The 14080-nt window shown below is 36.3% G+C and overlaps 1 protein-coding gene across 1 annotated transcript in view; it reads right to left on the reverse strand.

Moving 5' to 3' along the window:
- The window catches only part of LOC111510682 (glycoprotein 3-alpha-L-fucosyltransferase A), a 49609-nt gene extending 35741 nt beyond the window's left edge, over window positions 1-13868 (reverse strand). The window contains exons 1-2 of the mRNA XM_074183533.1: window positions 13826-13868; window positions 5490-5831 (exon numbers count right to left, since the gene is read on the reverse strand). Of these exons, the coding sequence (XP_074039634.1) occupies window positions 5490-5808 (319 nt within the window). The 5' untranslated portion in view covers window positions 5809-5831; window positions 13826-13868. The remainder of the gene's footprint in view (window positions 1-5489; window positions 5832-13825) is intronic.
- Between the last annotated feature and the right edge of the window lie 212 nt (window positions 13869-14080).

Here is a 14080-nt window from a genome sequence, read left to right on the forward strand (position 1 = left end):
GGGTTTTTGCACGTCAGCTACAGCTGACGATGTCTTAGATTCAACCGTGTAGGGCTTTTTCGCCTCTGGTTTTGGTGAATTATTACTTGAGCTCAACGTTTGCTAACCTACTCATGGAGGGTTCGTTCCTCCACTTGAGATAGATTCTGCGTACGCCGCTCAAGATTTTGGTGCAAGCGGTTTCATAAGGTACCCCGCTCTTGAGGAGACGACTCAGTCGTTTCCTGGCTGCACCACCAAACCTTTTTGTTTCAGGTTCAATTATTGGATCAGGAGTTGGAGAGTTGAGAAGCTCTCCCTCCTGATCTAAATTTACAGAGAGAGGGCACCCGGTATCTCTAAGGTTCCGCAGAGAGTAGAGCCGTAGAGACAGCTCAGTGTCATTCATCCTCTCGGCACGGATACACACACTTCAGGATCAAGCCATCGTTGGGATGCCATTCAGTTAGGGAATAACAAAACCACAAGTGATTCTGTCATTCCCGTATCTAGCGGGGCTACGTGGAAATAGGCATCCGATGGCTGGTTTGCTCAACCCCCACATCCCAAGTCAATGCACCCGCCAAAAACAGCATGCACAGTGGTTCAGGCAGTGAAAGATGAACAAAGACAGCTTATAATCAATTTATTAGTTTGTGTAATTTCTATCTTAGAATAGTAAGAATCCACTTTTCAATACAGCTGACAAATAATGAAATTCAGTTAATAGTTTTGAACTTGGAAGGAATAATATTGTACAGTTTGGGCACAAGATATGGGCAGGTTCTTTGCAGCAAGCTTTTCTTAAATCGATTTATAATGTAATTAGAGTTACACATATAGCGTCTTTCATAGGAATGACTTATTTTTCCAATTCATGTTATTTTTGTGGAATTTTATTGTTGTTATTAATGTGTACAGCTGTCTCAAGACACAATAACTCATGAAATTCATGAGTTATTGGGCTGAGAGTATCACTACTTTTGTTATTTTCAAAACAGTGGATCAAAAATAATTTAGTGTTTTGATACTATATTGCTTCTTGATGGGAAAATACCGTTCGAGCGAAGCAATGGCTTGAAAAGTGTTATTAGGTCTCTGCTCTATCAGAAACAACAATTAAACGTTGGTTTGCTGACTTCAAACATGATCGAAGAAACACCGATGATGCAGAACGCAGTGGATGTCCAAATGAGGCAGTAACAAAAGAAAACATAAAAAAATCGACAAAATCGTTTTGAATGATCGAAAAATGAAGTTGCGTGAGTTAGCTGACATTGTGATGATATCAAAAGAACATGTTGGCTTTATATTGCATAAGCATTTGACTATGAGAAAGCTCCGTTCAAAGTGGGTACCGCGCGAGCTCGCACTGTTGACCAAAAACAACAACGTCTTGATGATTCTAAGCAGTGTTTGGTTATGTTTGAACATAATAAACCAGAATTCTTGGGTCTATAGGTGGCAATGGTATATATACACATATACATATACACATATACATATATACATACATATATACAGGGTGTCCCATATAAAACTCCACGGCAAATATCTAAAAAATGAAAAAGAATATCCATATTTCGTGAAAGAAAATAATTTTGGTGTCAAAGGGTCCTCTTATTTACGTAGATATCCAGCACTAGGCGTCATCCGTTGGGAGGTCGCGACACCGACGCCAATTTTTTTGAAAGGTAACCCAGTATTTTCAATTGGTTTTTGAATTCTTGTAGTTTTCCTTGAATACTGATGAAAAAAGGCAATTTTAGTACGTATTATAAAAAGAGCCATGAATAAGTTGGAATAAAATAAAATAAACCTGTCAGATTTGACGAAAGTGTATTCAGTTTTGTGTTGGTTTTTGAAATTGAAAAATGGTTCGAATTTAAAATGCAGAAAAGTTGGATATGATATGTATTTATGGAGAAGCAAGAAGGAATTCAAAAGAAGCAGTGATAATATATGCTAATCAGTATCCTGACAGAAAATTACCGTCAGACAAAACATTCGCTGGCTTAGCCAAATCATTGGCACGAAATGGATGTTTTAATGCACGAAAGCCAAAAAAACCAAAAACGGCTACTGATGAGAATCACAGTGTTGCAGTACTATGTCAAATGGTGTTGGAACCATATAGTTCAACCAGACAAGTAGCAATGCATTGTAACATTTCGAAATCATCAAAACAACGTATTTTGTCAAAAAACAAATTCCATCCACACAAAATACATTTGGTTCAAAGACTACATCCAGGTAATAATCTTCATGTTTCATATTTAATAACTGAAATATATTCCTATATTCAGGAGATGTTGATAGAAGATTGGACTTCATTGCATGGTTGACCACCCGTATTCATGATGATGATCAGTTCTTGAAAAAAATATTATGGCGTGATGAAAGTCGTTTCCATAACAACGGTATAATAAACAAACTTGAAGTCACTATTGGTTTGACGTGAACCCTCATTGAATGCAAGAAACAAGATTTCAGTCTGTGTGGGGAGTTAATGTTTGGTGCGGAATCATTGATGGTTATTTGATAGGACCTCATTTTTTCGAAGGAATTCTCAATGGGGAGGGGTACTTCATTTTTCAACAACATGTGTTGCCGAATCTTTTAGAGAATCTACCAATACAAACTCGATTGAATATGTGGTTTCAACAAGATGGGGCACCTCCACATAATAATAGAATAGTTATCCAATATTTGGATGATACTTTTAATGAGAAATGGATTGGAAATGAGGGTCCAATACCATGGTCAGCTCAAAGTCTAGGTATTACTCCACTAGATTCATTTTTTTTGGGAATATATCAAAGACTTAGTTCAAATGGGATGTCCACAAAATGTAGAGGATTTCAAAAATAGTATCACAAATGTTTGTGATTCTATAACGCGAGAGATGCTTTTAGATGTCACGAATCGGGCGTTACTAAAAAGATGCAATATGTATATTCCAGGTGAAGGAAGGCAGTTCGAACACTTACTAACATGATTCTTGTTATCACTAATTGATTTCGTTATCATCATGTTAGTCGACTTGTGGTCAAAGTTACATATTTTTTGGTAATTTGAAACATTTATTTTAATTTTTACAGATATACGCAACTTGATAAAATTGAACAGACAATGAAATCATAACTTCTGGATTCATTTTATTAAACTCGTATTATTGCATTCATTTTGACTTATTCATGGCCCTCTTTATAATATGCAATAAAATTGTTCTTTTTTAACAGTATTCAAGAAAAACTACAACTATATGACTGAATTCAGAATTTGATGCAGAATTCAAAAATGAATCGGAAAATCTAGGTTACCATTTAAAAAAATTGGCGTCGCTATCGCGACGCCCTAATGGGCGACGCCCTAATGGGGCGTCGCCCATTAGGGCGTGTGCAGGTGTGTTACAAAAAAACATAATTCAGCAGTAATACAGTAGTAGTAATAAGCTCACATGGTAGAGTAACTTTCAATTTGGGCTCATGTATTTTGACTAGAGTGTAAAAGTTTCCTAACATGGTTCTTAACTTGATCAGTAGGTTCTTAATAAATGTCGAGATTTTTACAGAGTTGATTGTAAAGTTTGCTCATTGCAACAACTGGTGACTTGAGTTATATGTTTGTTCTAGAATTTGGTAGATTTCTAGAATTGATTCGTGGAACATGAACTTTGAAGTAGGAGAGTAGTTCGGGACAGTCAATCAGATTATTCACTATAGAGTAGTAGGTTCTTCGGTTTTGAAAGGATAATATATTAAATTTATTCAGTAGTATTCTGTTGTCGATGCCTTGTTCAGGGTAAACTCCTTCTAGCTTATAAGTAATATATTTCATTGTATAGACTCGATTTTGTTTATGTGGACATTTTATATGGGTGACCATATATGGGAGGCATATTCCAGCCGAGATTTGACGTATGCATTGAAAAGAGTCAAAAAACTGTCTCTGCTACGAGAGTTCTTACAGTTACGATAGATGAACACTAGCATCCGTTTGGCTGAGCATGTTATTGTGTCATAGTGAATGGAGAAACTCAGTTTAGGGTCAAATGTGACACCAAAATCCCTTTGATGAGTACTTATTTGAAGAGGTGTGTTATTTATGCAGTAAATATGAAGTCAACACGCAACTTCACTTTTCGATCATTCAAAACGATTTGGTGGATTTTTTATTATACGCTATATATTAGTTTCACCTGTATGTATGTATGTATGTTTGTTCGTTTGTAACTCTCCTTTTCATTTCATATCGGGATCTGTATTTGACAGAATTATTGACATTATTGCTTGATCTAGTCGCGGGCAGATGGCGCTGTACGTAATATCCTTGATATATTTCGAACTCATTTTACATGTATTTCTTTATTGGAAAAAAATATTTTTTTATTATCATGCGCGCCTGCTGCCTTATTTGTAACTCTCTTTTGCGCGCCAGCTGCCTTGGGCTTGATAGATGAGTTTTGGGCTTTCTCTCCGGAATCGGAAAATATCAATGGTCATTTTTCTGAACAATATACGGCTGATGGATGCCAAAGCTTAGATAAAATAAATATAGTTTAAAAAGACTAAAAAAGATGCTTTTCTAGCATAGGAAACTAAAAAATGAAAGATAAATATAGTTTAAAAACACACTTTTGAAGAACATCGAACTAAAAAGTTAAAAATATTTCTTTTAAATGAGCTCAAAACAATAACGATCGAAAAATTCTAGTATTATGAAAAAAGCGTGGGCTCTTTGTGTTATATTTTTTGTATATCAAGCGCCGGTCGCTTTTACTAGTATTTTACGTTCGTTATTGTTTTAAGCTTATTTGAAAAAATATATTTTTAACTTTTTAGTTCGATGTTCTTTAAAAGCGTGTTTTTTTTAGTTTTTAAATTATATATTAACGTTTTCTGGTGTTACTGCCTCATTTGGACATCCACTGCGTTCTGCATCATCAGTGTCTCTACTACCACGTTTGAAGTCAGCAAACCAATGTACAATTTTATTTCTGATGGAGCGAAGTTCTTATAACACTTTTCAAGCCATTGCTTCGCTTAAACGGTATTTTTTCCCATCAAGAAGTAGTGTAAAATTGAAAAAACGAAATTGTTTTTGATCTATCGTTTTGAAAATAACAAAAGTATGGCCACTCTTAGCACAATAACTCACAAACTTATGTGTAGTGTGTCATGTACTAACTGAAAAAGTGATAATAAAATAAGACTGCATGTTGAGCCCATGTAATTATTTGTAAATAAGAGTTAAGAACAGCTTAAGATTTAGCGACTATAACAGTTAAATAAAAATTAAATAACGCGTAGTTACGATTTGCCTGCGCCAAGGTTAAGAACACTGTTCAGAATCCATTTTAATTGTGAGATTTATGAATATATTCTCTCAATTTCTCTAAGGTAAGTCTACTTTATCATAAAGAGTGAATATTGGGTCAATCAATTATATTATTATACACATGAATTTTTGTGAAAAGTGATATACTTTCTAAATAGGCAATTTTTTACCTTGATAATCTTCAGGTACATACATCAACTGATCTACTATCCTATCACCGGAAGCTTGATCTGGGAACAGCCTCAGAGGACCCTTGTGCTTTTCCGGTAACTCGGTTCCGTCTTTCATGAACCAAGGCTTTCCATGAGCTTTTTTAATCGTTTTAGCTTCATTGAGATTAGCCAAAGACGATACGATCTCATCTGGAATTTTCTTTTGCTGTTGCTCAGTTTCCACACGATTGGGATTCCAAAAAGTGAAGAAAACTAAGACAATAAAGAAGAAGATAACAAGAAGGAGGAAAAGTCGCACCGGCAATCGAGGAGGCATTTCTAGAAACACTCCATTACCATCTGGAAAAATCGAGAAGAATATGATAAAAATGATTGTTTTATGAAATTTCTAAAATTAACAGTAAATGGAATGCAATATTAAGGGAGTGGGACTATAGTCGCTAAAAAATGTTTAATTTTTAGGCTGCATATTGAAATACACAAGTATTTTATATCTCAATTTATATACCAATTATTCATGAGACATATTGAATCTGAATCATTTATAGAGGAAGCTCAATGTGACTGTTGAATATATAAATGGGTGGTTTTCAATCCCAAATTTTTTATTTTTTTTTTCAGAAATGTACAGCTGAATAAAGACAAAATTATTCTGAATATCATCAAAACTACATATAACATTAAAAATTGAACAATACCTATCACTAATGAAAGAATAAAATAATTCATTGAAACCAAAAAAATATCAATTTCAATAAAAATTTAAACGAGAAATTCCGTAAGATTCCAGACGCTGAACTCTACGTAACTCAACGCAACCTTATTTAGATAGGAAAATATCGCTTTTCCTGTAGAACAGCAAATAAGGAACTCGCGTTCCCTGGGGTTTCAATACGTCTTCATTTTGCACGGTCTTGACCGAAGAATCGTCGTACCTAATCCAGCAATTGTAGCCGACGTGGAAGGCATCGGTCACGTAGTGTCCAATGTTGGCATTTTTGCCTTCATGGTAAACGACGGCGAATAGCTTGTATTGTCTCTCTGTTGGAGACTGTGTTTCCAACGATATTAATTCCCAAATTGGATTTGAAGTGAGTGGATTTTTTAAATTCCATAACAGCAGCAGCCGTAATTTTATATTTGAAAGATACTTTTCTGAAGTGCAGGCAACGACCTCGAGGTCAAAAAGTTATCGTAAAAGTGTAAGTTGCAGATACTTGGTTATCTTCATAGGAAATTCTCAATCATTGTCAAATTTTTCATGCAAAGTCGCTGTAATCAATGTTCCTCAACTATCAAAAAAAATCATACTGAAATCAACCCAGATATTCTAAAATTCATACTGGCCAACTGAAGATCTCATTATCGGAGGTTCCATACGAAATCAATTTCGATGAGACATATCCGCTTCAAAAGAGAAAAAATTGAAGGATACATCCAAATAAGCATTATCCTCTGGAAAACCTGAACAGAAAATGGCAACAAAACGGTCGATATAAACAGAGCATGAGAGTTTGCTGGCAAAACTTCGATGCTATGGCTTATTGGATCATTTTTGTGTATTGCTCTCCAGCTTTCTGAAAGAACGTTCCCTGCAAGTGGCCGTCGATGGATATCTCTCGAATATTTTTATCCAACACTGGTGTTCCCCAGGGATCTATACAGTCTCCAACCCTATTTTGATTGTATATTAACGACTTATTGGAAAAAAACAAGAATTCACAATATATTGCTTTGCTGACGACAGCACACTTGCCTCGTCATTCTATTTAGATTTCAGGACGCCACAAAAATCCAGGCATCGGTTTTCTCCAAGAAGATGAATGCCTCCGAACGGAATATGAAAATGTCTGTTAAAAAATCACTCAAAATATGTTTTTTCCGTTAACCAGCCATCGCCCCCCTACGAACGACAACTCTAAATAGTCTAAACTTGTGCGAGCTAAAACCTAAGGAAGTCTAACCTTTTTACATGTGATTCCTAACACGGGTTGGACGATAGAAAGTGAAAATCGATCGTCCGGCCTTGCGGTTTGAATCACCGGTTTGCACAGCGGTCGGATTGACTGAGTGGAGCTACCGTGATACAGACAATTCCGCTTTCTGCTTCAATGAGTTTGTTGGGGGTTGAAATGGACACCAATATGTCTTGGCACAATCATGTCGCTGGAATTGCAAAGTCTGCTTCTCAAAAGCTTGGAACACTGTTGCGAACCAGAAAACTGTACACACCTCAGCAACTTCTGATGCTTTATAAAGCTCAGATTAGACCTTCTTCAAAGTATTGTTCTCATGTTTGGAGCTTCGCCCCTAAGCAAACCTGAAGCTGCTGGATTCCATCCAGAAAAGAGCCATCCGCCTGATTGGAGACGCGAACATCACTTGCAACTTCGATAGTCTGGAACATCGAAGGAAGGTTGGAGATTTGTCTCTCTTCTATAGATACTTTCACGGGAGGTGTTCTAGTGACTTGGCACATTTGATTCCACCAAGAGCGGTACATATCAGAAATACGCGACTAACTGTGGCTGCTCATCGTTTTGAGAGTATACCATAAAGTTCACTGTTTAAGAACTCTTTCATTTGGAGAACTGCGTTAATGTGGAATAAACTTCCTGAGAATTGTCTTCCAAATTGAGTTAATCTTCAGCGATTCCAATCCAATGTGAATCGCTACTTTTGGACAGGCACCGTTCTTAGAAGGATTTTCCTGTAGTGTTTGTGTTTTGTCCTTGAAAAATCGGGGTAGTTTGACGCAACTTTGTATGAAGAAATGTTTGATACTGTCGTATTGTCCTATTTCAAGTTTGGAAAGCCATATTTCTCACGATTTATTCAAGAAATATGGAGAATAGTATAGGGTTTATTTTGCTGCCCCGAAACAGTACTCATCTGTTATAACCCTTTGTTGTTTGTTGCTTCAGAGCAACGATTTAGAGCGATTTAGAGTTCCTGGCAACTCAATATGCAAAGAAGTATTTCAATTTCTGTAAACAATCGCTCACCGTGACATAACCAAATTGTTTGGATGAAATCCAAAAAGGAATTCGAAGCCACAGTATTTCCAATATTCTGCAAAAATGAAGTTCTAACTGCCATTTCTGCGCAAGAAACAGAGGTTACGAGATGTTTTGAGAGAAATATTCGAGCAGGCTTGATATTTCAGTAAGGACCCGAATACTGGGACCAAGAGAAAGAAGTTCATCACTGAAGTAGGCAGAGTGCATTGGAGAAACAGGTTGACAAATCTGGGTTGGAAAGTATCAGAATATCAGCGATTGAATCTGAATCTTACTGTACAGAAGATAGAGAAAAGAAAGAGAGCACAAGCTCGAAAAGTGTCTGCCCCACGATTTGAAAGATAGACATTAATTGTAATGTTTCGAGGTCTATTCTTCTTAGCTTTTGCACAACCAAAACGATCAACAGGAGACATTCAGGACCGATAAGTCACCTAGGTACTTCCCAAACGCGAAAACCCACCAAAAAAGACCATGGTTAGGTACTGTATGGTGGTCAGCGGCTGGTGTGACTCATTATAAATACATACTATGAATCAAAGTTCTCCGTGCATTTCTGTCTATCTGACTGTCTGAATGCGATAGACTCAAATTTCATCGAACAGAATTTCATATGGTTTTCACCAATGTGGAGACTCAAGATGAACTTTGAGGATTTCATCTACATCATGAGCAGCCTTCACACCATACAATTTCAATTGATATCTTAGAAGATATCTAAAATTGATATTATCGTTTGACAAAAGTAATTAAGGGCCAGCCTCACAATCCGACAGATACACGGTTTCAAAGAAGCGGTTCAGACAAAACAGTGCATGACGTCACCAGATATATGAAATACGGAGTCTGCTCGGAATCGCCATTAGTTTCAGATATTGCTGTAGAAGCGGCGTGAAAGTTCAATTATTATTTGATTGTTTGTATTCCTCTGCCTATGTTGTGGAAGTGTAGAGAATGAAAAAATCTGATTCGAAGTAATTATAGAAAAAAAATATTTCATATCTCATAATGCATAGGATAGAAAAACTTCATTTATTATCGAAACATTCCAATACATTTAAATATATCGCTTTTCTTTCATTTCATTGCTGCAAAAAAGCAAAAAAATTAAAATTGAATAACTTGTTTTCAGTCATTTTTGATAGAAGAACTATCCTCATTTCTCTATTCAGCCTTAGACATGGTTCCGCGATAACGGCAAATGGGATATGATAGTCTGCTTTATACAAACCGGGAAAAATGCAAAAGCAGCAAACAATTCGTGTTACGGGAGGTATCCAGAGAGAAGAAAACCTTTTAGATACTTTTTGCAAGATTAAGACAAAACCTAATTGACGATGGTCAATTTGAAAAGGCCAAAATTATACGAATCGAATAAGGATAAGGAGTTGGAAGAAATTGTCTTTTTAGGAGCTGTTGAAAATAATCTTGAAACGTCAACGTAAAATTTGAAAATATCAACAGGCCTATCAAGAATTAACGTTGGGAGAATTTTCAAAAAACACAAATTCAAGCCATACAGGACCACAAGAGTTCATCAACTCAGGATATTTTGAACATCGCATGGCTTTTTGCCAGTGATTCCTGGAAAGTTGTAACCAAGTGCGTGTTTTTTCATCAAATTGTATTTGGACAGATGAAGTTTGTGTGAGCAGTGCCGGCAGTTTCAACTGCTTGTGTACAACAAAATCCCCATTCTATTGTGGAGCAGAGAAGTCAAGGAAAATTTGGATTTATCGTGTGGGCAGGTGCTATTTATAATGGCACTCTTACATCTCAGAGGTATTTATAAATTTCAAGGCAAAATACTGAACCCCTTGTTAATGAATTGCCACTAATAGATCTCAAAAAAATATATCTTCAACAAGGCGGGGCTTCGCCTCATAACACTGCAATTGTCACCAATTTCTCATCTGCAAATTGGATAGCCAAACAAGGACCCTACCGTTAGCCGACCAGGTCACCGGACCTAACGCCTATGGGCTTTTACCTCTTGCGAAGGTTGAAAGATCTTATTTTTACATTGCCGACCAATTCTAGATACGAATTGGAAGCGGTAGTGATGCAAAGTTTTGCTTCTCTCACTCCTATTGAACTAATTAATTCGGCAAAAAACGTTCAGAAAAAGTGTCGCCTGTATGTAGAAGAAGCTGGTAGAAATTTATTATTATTATCACTAATGTTGAATTTTCATTTATTAGTAGAAAAATAGTATAAATTGTTATCAGTTTTATTGAAACTATGTGTTTTAATTACTGCTGTGAAATAATTTCTTTCTATTTTAACGCCGCGTCCTCCAAGGCATACTTGATCAGAATGCGTTTCAAAGTCTACATGAAAAAACCTAATAGCTCTGTATTTCAAAGATGACTAGCAAAATATCATGTACTACATTTTTGGAAAGGTAATTTTAAGTTCTATTGAAATATGCAGGAATATACAGGGTGTCTCATTAAAAAATAGTTTTCCATCAATAACTATTGATGTCTCATTCGACAAAATAAGTTTTTACACTATTGAACTCCACGTAAAAAAGTGCTTTGGAAATGTTTTCATAGAAACAAGAAGTTTTTGACAGAAAAAAAGTTACAGCACTTTTTGAAAATACTGTAACTCAGAAACGATGATAGATATCGAGATGCGGTTTTCATCATTAAGTTTGTCATAAAAGATTTTCTTTAAAAGAGTATACGAAAAGGCTCGTCTGAAAGCAGCAATGATTAAGGAATCGACTGCTTGGCTGAATGCTTTACCTGTTGCATCTCTTGGAACACTATTAGAAGATGAATCTTTCAGAATAGCAGTAGGACTTAGATGGGTTCATCTATTTGTGTTTCTCATACTTGTGTTTGTTGTAGTATAGTTGATGAGAATGGTACACATGGTTTGAGTTGCAGGAGAAGTGCAGGGCGTACATCTCGACATCACCAAGTGAACGACATATTGAAACGAGCTATGTTGTCAGCGGATGTTCCTGCAATTCTGGAACCCTTAGGTACCAGTCGAGATGATGGTAAACGACCAGATGGTATGTCTCTCATACCATGGAAATACGGTAAACCTGTGGCATGGAACTTTACTTGCGTTGACACGGTCGCGGCTTCCCATCTAGCCGAAAGTTCCAAGTCTGCTGGAACTGCAGCATTGTCTGGCGAGAAATTGAAAAGGAAAAAATACCAAAATCTTGGAAACAACTATCTGTTTCATCCAGTAGCGGTTGAAACTTTTGGTGTTTATGGCCCGGAGTCTCTGTTATTCGTTCATGAACTTGAAAGGATAATAGGCCAAGCAACGAAAGATCCCGTTCTACCTCTTTTTTGATAAAAAGAATTAGTTTTGCTATTCAACTTGGCAATGCTGCTTCAGTACTTGGAACTATTCCTCCTTCACATAATTTTTATGAGATCATGCATTGCCCTAATTTCAGTACGGAACTGAAACCTCTTCGAAACAAGCCGAGATATGTGGATATTCATCAGTCTCCTATCAAGGTTAATTCACAAGTGATTGATCCACCTTCTTCTTTTTCAGTCCGGTCAGTGGACTCAGGTCATTCTTGCCCCCAAAAAATGAGTTGCAGTCCTCGTAGAACTGGTACCCTTTCAGTGGAAGAGCTTCTTGAAGCAAGAGCCGAATCGATCCCTCTACGAAACCCTTCTTCACTTGAAAGGATCGATTGCAGCTTGAGAAATGGTTCTTATGGAGATTCTATGAAACATGTTCTTCCTTACGAATCAGTAGATAGTTGTCCTGAAAATCTAGAGAAGAAAATTGGATTGGATAATTTAGGAAACACTTGCTACATGAATAGCATTTTACAAGTGTTGTTCATGACGAAGAATTTCAAGAACGAAGTTTTAATGATGAACGAGAACGGGAATGTTTCCTACTTATTCATCAAACTCAAACAACTGTTCTTGCAGCTGCAGTTTCGTAAGAAGGTATCATCTTTCCCTCCAACCGATTTCCTGGAGTCTTTGAAGTCCACTAGATACTCGTTAGGACAACAAGAGGATTGTTCCGAATTCTTGGTGTTCTTGTTGAATACTCTTCGTGAGCAAAACAATAGCAAAATCAATACTCCTGACCGCTCTGGATTGAATGATTCCGTACAACCCATCTCGTCTTGTGTTTGTAAATCTTTTGCTGGAAAAATCCTCACTGGTTTACTTTGTGGTAAATGTTCAAGAAGTACTGAAAACTTATGTGAATTTCTGGAACTTCATCTAGCTTTTCCTAATACGACTAATAACCAGTCCGTTCAAAGCTTATTGTTAAATCATCTGAAAATGGAATTTTCAACAGGTGATGATCGACTGTATTGTCAAACATGCGCCAAACTAACTGACTGTTATAAGGAAACAAGTATAGCTGAGGCTCCAGTCAATCTAATAATAACACTGATGATTTTCAAACAAGTCTCAACCTCTAACGGAAGCAAGAAACTCTTTGGAAGATTCGAAATAGATGAACATTTCAACCTAGCAGACCACTATTATAATATTCATGCAGTCATTGTTCACTGTGGTTCTGGCGTTGAATTTGGTCATTATTACTCCTTGGTCAAAGAAGAAACGAACTGGTTTGAATTTGATGATAGTCGTGTCACGAAGTGTTTTGGTGATGCAGTGAATTTATTTGAGCCTCTGGAGACACCCTACATTTTGTTTTATACGAGAGAGGACATTGTTAGATCAAGATCTTTAGATGATGTGGTGCTGCAGGTTTTTCCGGGTTTTCCTGCAGCTGAAAAAGCAAATGCGCCACTGGAATCAATGAAGTCGCCCCGGAGCGCCAATTAATTTTTTTTGTTGTTTTTATTTTATTTTTATCGTCGTTTTAATAACATCCTCAATTATTGTAAAAATAAATAATTATGTCAAAGAGTCCAATTTGGCCCACTCTGGACATAGTCAAACATTGTCCTCAAAACAGAATTCGGAGGGTTTCAATTTTGTCTAGTTTTCTCAGAAATCCAGGTTAACAACAAAAAGAACAGTGATATGTCAATCCATTGAAATGTTTCAAACAGCTGAAAACGTAAGTAATGAAGTAGAATTTATTGAAATGGGCACTGCTCAAAATTGTTGATTGTTACATCGACAACTATTGTACCTATATAGAGATGCCAGAAAAAAATTAATTATTCTACACGAAATATCTCTGAGAATCTCTCTACCTACACGATCCACAGAAACCACTTGAACTGATATAATCATGAATGTATGAACCAAAATGTTACCTTTTTGTACATACTAATCAAGCAGGAGGCTCAAAGAAGAGTATTAAAGAATAACAATATTATTTTCTCACCAAAAATCACTATATTACTGACACGATTCAGAATACAGTGATAAAAAATATATCGATTATTGATACAATGATAAGAAAATATGTACTTCAAATTGCGCGAGAGAATTTGGTATATCCTGTGTGTAAAAACTAATCATCTGTGGAACAAATTGAAAAATTGGAGAGCTACTAAAAAACTGTATTGAAATTTTCACATTACTTTGACAAAACTATTTTCCATCTTCATCATGAATATAACAAAAATAAGAAACTTTC

This window comes from Leptinotarsa decemlineata, unplaced genomic scaffold (genome assembly GCF_025532065.1).
Source record: "Leptinotarsa decemlineata unplaced genomic scaffold, Ldec_3_MD MMD2_tig00026340_RagTag_RagTag, whole genome shotgun sequence".
Classification (NCBI taxonomy): domain Eukaryota; kingdom Metazoa; phylum Arthropoda; class Insecta; order Coleoptera; family Chrysomelidae; genus Leptinotarsa; species Leptinotarsa decemlineata.